Source organism: Danio aesculapii, chromosome 7 (genome assembly GCF_903798145.1).
Source record: "Danio aesculapii chromosome 7, fDanAes4.1, whole genome shotgun sequence".
Lineage (NCBI taxonomy): Eukaryota > Metazoa > Chordata > Actinopteri > Cypriniformes > Danionidae > Danio > Danio aesculapii.
Window position 1 is genome coordinate 16,968,705 of NC_079441.1, and position 6,000 is coordinate 16,974,704.

General features: G+C 36.4%; 1 protein-coding gene across 1 annotated transcript in view; it reads right to left on the bottom strand.

Annotated features, from left to right (window-relative positions):
- The window catches only part of mllt3 (MLLT3 super elongation complex subunit), a 119,596-nt gene extending 114,767 nt beyond the window's left edge, over window positions 1-4,829 (bottom strand). The window contains 2 exon segments of the mRNA XM_056461146.1: window positions 4,086-4,266; window positions 4,712-4,829. Coding sequence (XP_056317121.1) covers window positions 4,086-4,266; window positions 4,712-4,723 — 193 coding nt within the window. The 5' untranslated portion in view covers window positions 4,724-4,829.
- Window positions 4,830-6,000: the final 1,171 nt, after the last annotated feature.

Here is a 6,000-nt window from a genome sequence, read left to right on the forward strand (position 1 = left end):
TCGACACCGGCTAACGCTGATCAAAGCCCTGAGGAAGGGGGAGAAGGAGGGGGTTGGCGTAGCCTCCTGGGACCCCAAATAATAAGCCTGACTGTTTACCTTACAAGCGCACCATAAATTCTGGGTCTAAGAAAGCAGGTTTCTGTATCCATCCCCTCCACCGAGAATCCTGTTGTGAATTAGGAGGCAACGTGCGGTGTTTACAGAAGTCTATTTCTCATGGCGTCCTAGAAAATGGAAATATCCAAAGACTTTATTCAGCACAGCTTTTACTGACGCTGGGTTTAATTATGGCTAAAATTTCACTTTTTTTGTCAAATTTAAAAGGGAATCTATTGTTGTTAGCATGAAGTACACGTGATTTAAAGGGATAGTTCACCCAAAATTGAACGTTAACATCACTGCTTTTGCAATGGAACGTTCTATTAAGTGTCGCCTCTTGGTGATTCTAAGCTCTCTGCCTCAATGGAAACCCCGCCTCATGCTTTCATTTGATTGGACAATGAAACAGACGCGACTGACCGCTCAGAGTTGACTTTTTTCAACTGCGAGTGCACAGTGCGCAAGTGCAAAAACGCGAGACGCAGCAAGTCATGGACCGGTATAATATTTTGACGGTATAATAACCTTGGATAAAAAGATCACAGTTTTACGGTATCACTATATTGTGCTCACTGCTCTTAAATATATTCTTTTTAAATGTCTGGGAAAAAAACAAAAACTTTTTTCCCTTTTGAGCACAATTTATTTTGAGAAACATTTAAAATATTTTTGGAACAGTGAACATGTCAGGCTAAATGAATTACAGTCTTCATTTGTTTCAAAAAGAGATTTTTTTTTACAATTTAAAATGGCATCTTTGGATATCTTCTGGAGATACTGCTGTAATAAAAAACACAAAAAAGTAAAAAAAAAAAATAATAATATCTTACTCATACCTTAGGAACAGTATAGCAGAAAATTTTGACGGTTTTAAAACCTTGACTTTTCCAAACCGTGGTATACCTTGAAAACGGTTATCAACCCATGCTTAAAAGCAGCAGGCGGTTAAAACGCGAGGCGTGCGGGGCGCATAACGCTCGCGGCCGTTAGTAAACCAATCAAAAAAGGCACCTCTCAACGCAGAAGGCGTGTTCGGTGTGATCGGCCCCTAAATCGTTCACTTTGACTTAAATGTGACATTCATGCTACTAATAAATGAATGGTGAAGGTTATATCAAACACTTAGCCAATAGGGCAGCTCTAATTTATGCGTTTAGTTTATCAAATTTTTCTTAATCTTTATCTATATGATAATTTATTTATAAAATTTTTCTTTCTAATTGAGTCTATTTAATCTATTAAATGATGTTTCATCATCATCATCAAAAAAATTATATATGTATAACATAAAAAAATTATAAAATTGTTGGCATTGTCTGATTTGAAGTTTTTAATTTTCGCAATATCTCGTTTGATTTTAAATGTATTATCTTTCTATACCTAAAGATGTTAGGTGAACAAAGACTTATTTTAATGAATATAACTGTTAAATGAAACAGTTTAATTCAAATGCACCAATAAATATTGTCTATATTTACTGAGACATTATCAAAATATTCCTTTTTAAAAGGGGCTGTACTCACTAGCTGAGCACTGTATATGTATTTACCATTCATCTATTTTTTAAATCACTCTTATCTATATTCCCCTTATATTTAAACCTGAAATTGATACATGTGAACATATAAAACGATTGCTAATAAAATTAAACATACTTCTTTTTAATTCTAACAGTTGGAAAATATATCTAAATAGCCAAAAGCATGGAGTGACTGTAAAACACATTCATTTCTTGTAGCACTGACAATAAAACTAACATATACTGTAGATCACTAGGACTAATATTAGACTGGTTGCTGCAAAGATTAAATGTCCATGGTAATTTAATTTAGCTTAATTTAGCCTGCTTTCATGCAACTGAGTCAACACTAAATTCAGCCAGGACAGCCTCAAAATCCCAGCTTAATCCTGTATTTTACTTTTGCGCAATACCCCTCAGGTTTTAAAAAGAAAAGGGTGAGTAAATGATGACAATTTTCATTTTTGGGTCAAGTATTCCTTTAAATGACCTAAACCATCTTCCCTGAGCTAACATTTTGATATATTATAAACAAGAAAAAAAAAAAAAATAAATTTGAGACCTCAGGAAGTACTACTAATTTGTCAACATACTTTTAAGGAGGTGTATGATTAAAATCTCTAAATGTTGGTGTCATAAGGTAGGATTTATGAGAGGTTAAGTATCCCCCCATTGCTTTGCATTTTTTTTTCAACAGCCCCAGCAAGAAATTTGTCAAAGAACAGGGGAGAGAGGCTAGAAGTTCAAGCAAACCCTACATTTAGTGCAAGTCATGCAGGAGCTTCAGGAGCTCATAGTTTCTAAATAAGCTCTGACCCCTTGATTTACAGTCAGATTTAATGTTTTGAGAAAACAAATACAGCGGGGGAGATTTTCACCACACGCATACAGCCTGAGAGCTCTTCGGTCTTCAGATCTTGCGTAAATACAACGACTCGTGGCATAAATCAAACCTGCGGTGGTGGACGTGGTTCTACAACGCAAGTCAATGAGGGAAAATATTAGCATACGTTTGAAGCCATGCATCTTGAGCTGTCCACAGAAGCAAAACAAACTTAAAGTCACTCAGTGCAATTTTCCAATCTCTGTGGCTTGATTTCCCACCACAGCAATAAAACACGGTCTTGGAAGGCTTCGCATAAATAAGATGTTAAATCAAAACAATTTAGCTGCAGTTCTGTCATGCAAGAATGAAAGGGACTGTAGGAATTACGCAAAAAAAAAATGGACCAACAATAGGGAAAAACAGTTGGCTGGAACAAAGAAGATCTAACAACTGTTTTCAATAAAGTGCAAATGCTGGCCAGTGTTCCTAACGCTGTATAATAATGACAGTGACTTTCTCCAGCAGTTTTCCCCTGCACGTCACAGCAAACTCAGCTCAAAACACTTCAGGCGATGGGGAGGAAACCAGCAAATATTTTAATTAATTCCTTCCAAGGCTTTCATCAACCGCTACTCCTACATTCCTCCTTTCAGACCACCAGACGCTTCCTTTCCCCCCCTCGCTCTCGCTGTCCTGTTGTTAGTGTTGTCTAATAATAGTATATGTGAGCTATAATAACTAGATGTGGCATATGAATGAAGTAACACAGAGTAGAACATTGGTTTGGCATTTAAGAACGAGAGAAATCCCTGCTATACATGGAAAACCTCCCTCTTGAGGTGAATGCAGAAATGATAAAGATGTAAAACTAAAACTAAAGGTAGCATTTAACATATAAGCCATGACAGATAGATAGATAGATAGATAGATAGATAGATAGATAGATAGATAGATAGATAGATAGATAGATAGATAGATAGATAGATAGATAGATATGAATGTCTGAAAATCTAGAAATATTATGTTTGAGGTTGTAACACTTTCAGAAGACAGATACCCATGTATAACTTTTAATTTGAAAATGTCCAAAATAAAAATCACAGTAAGTGGACTGGGGCATACAAACGGATAAATTACATCAATATCAAACAATTGAAACAAAAGGAAGCAAACACACAAGTACAAACTTTGAAAGAAAATTACAAAATTCCAAGTTTTTTTTTCAGTATCCTCTGATCATAACGTACATTTAGGAGCTGAAGCTGAGGTGACAAAATGTTTTAACATAACACAAGGAATTTCAGGGGTTAAATAACCCTACAATTCAACACAACTTATAGAATAAAATTACGTTCAAGCACATTTTTGTAAACTTTAAAGTGGTCGCGCGCTCTTGAACGTGGGAACACAAAGGAGAAACAAATCATCCACATATATCTAAGTAAACGCTAAACATGCAATACATGATCTCTGAACACTGACAACCACTTTTTACCCTTGCAAACGGTCAACAGCAAATCCTCAGACATTTCCTCAGTGCATCAAGTAGCCAAGGTGTATTGATTCAGGATCACACATCACTGCAGCCCTTCACTGCAGAAATTACGATTATGCTTGAAAATAAATCGCCACACGTACCTCTTTTTGGTCTCGGGAAACTTTCGTGTAGATGAAAGACGACTTTCTCCACAAAATGCTGAATGTTGCTGTGCTCCGGTCCGCGGACAAACACCATCCAGTCGTGCGTAAAACCTTCAACGGTGGGTTTCTTTCGGACCTGGGCACGATGACCGAGTTCCAGTTTCACCTGAACGGCACCCTGAAATGCCCAAGCGTTCACTTTATAAACACGCCGCCAATTATTCAATATAACACAGGCAATCTCTGGGAATGCACAATAGAGCCGCACAAATAATAAAAAATAATGAATCAACGATAAAACTGATTAAGTTTGTGATATCTTATTTAATCTTAACATGCCATAAAAATGATTACTCTACAATATGTTATCAGATTTCTAAATATTTGCTATTAGATGTCCTCCTTTTGTTTGAAATCTTTCAAGCGCATCACTTTGCAGACATGCACTAACACACTGGAAACGCTCCGACTCCACTAGTTCTACTGTACTTGAGTATTCCGGTGGAAATATGGCTGGAAAACCCTCATATGCGTCTAATCGGCTTTCCAAAGCAGACGAAAGCGAACACAGGCGCCGGAGACCCAAAGCATCGCACCGATATAACAGGTAAAGCCCTACTCACCGAACTGGCCATTGTCGAGGCCACGGGATAATGCTATTTCATGGAGAATTTGGTTTATATAAGGACACCGAGGACTGTAGACGCTCGATGGCGGACATGGTCTTTTAATTGAGCTCTCTGAGTTTTCCAAGGCTGAGGAGTAAAGTGAGACGCATGCGCGTGAGTGTCAGCGCGTGCACTCGAGTCGCAGTCGGTGCGGTGCACAAGACGAGCCAATGGCAGCGCGAGCCCGTGAAGAGCCGCTATTAACCCGTGTAAAACCACCTTTTCAGGACTGTAACATCACAGTTAACACAGCTTTAAACATGTTGGATTATTTTCATCTTTTCTGTCTCACTGACACATCTTTTTTGTATTGGGTAGTATATGCTTTTATGATATCTTTTTATTTTTGGGGGGAATTAAATGTTTATATATTGATGTTTATTTATTACCAAATTAGTTCATTCATTGATTTTCTTTTCGGCTTAGTCCCTTTATTAATCCGGGGTCACCACAGCGGAATGAACCGCCAACTTATCCAGCACATGTTTTACGCAGCGGATGCCCTTCCAGCCGCGCAGATAATATATATACTTCCATACACACTCACCCACACTCATACACTACGGACAATTTAGCCTTCCCAATTCACCTTTGGACTGTGGTGGAAACCCACGCGAACGCTGGGAGAACATGCAAACTCCACACACGCCAACTGGCCCAGCCGGGTCGAACCAGCGAATTCTTGCTGTGTGGTGACAGCACTACCTACTGCACCACTGCGTCGCCCACCAAATTAGTTTTCAATACAAATCTGACTTTATATAGATAATATAATTACTTAGGTAAAAATTGTATCAGGCTTACGGTGTGCACTTAATTAATTCAAAAGTGTTTCTTTTAACAATATAATTGCTATTTTTGTAAGTAAAACGTATATATTTTACATGGTTAAAAAGTGTTTTGTAAAACAAAACTGTAATGCCTATGGAAAAGTGTGTATTGTTGTTTATTACATAAGCTAAACAGTAACGTGTAGAAAGTAATTCAATGTAAGGGAGTGTACAATATAATATAATATAATATAATATAATATAATATAATATAATATAATATAATATAATATAATATAATATAATATAATATAATATAATATAATATAATACGATATAATACGATATAATATAATATAATACGATATAATACGATATAATATAATATAATACGATATAATATAATACGATATAATATAATATAATACGATATAATACGATATAATATAATATAATACGATATAATATATTGTA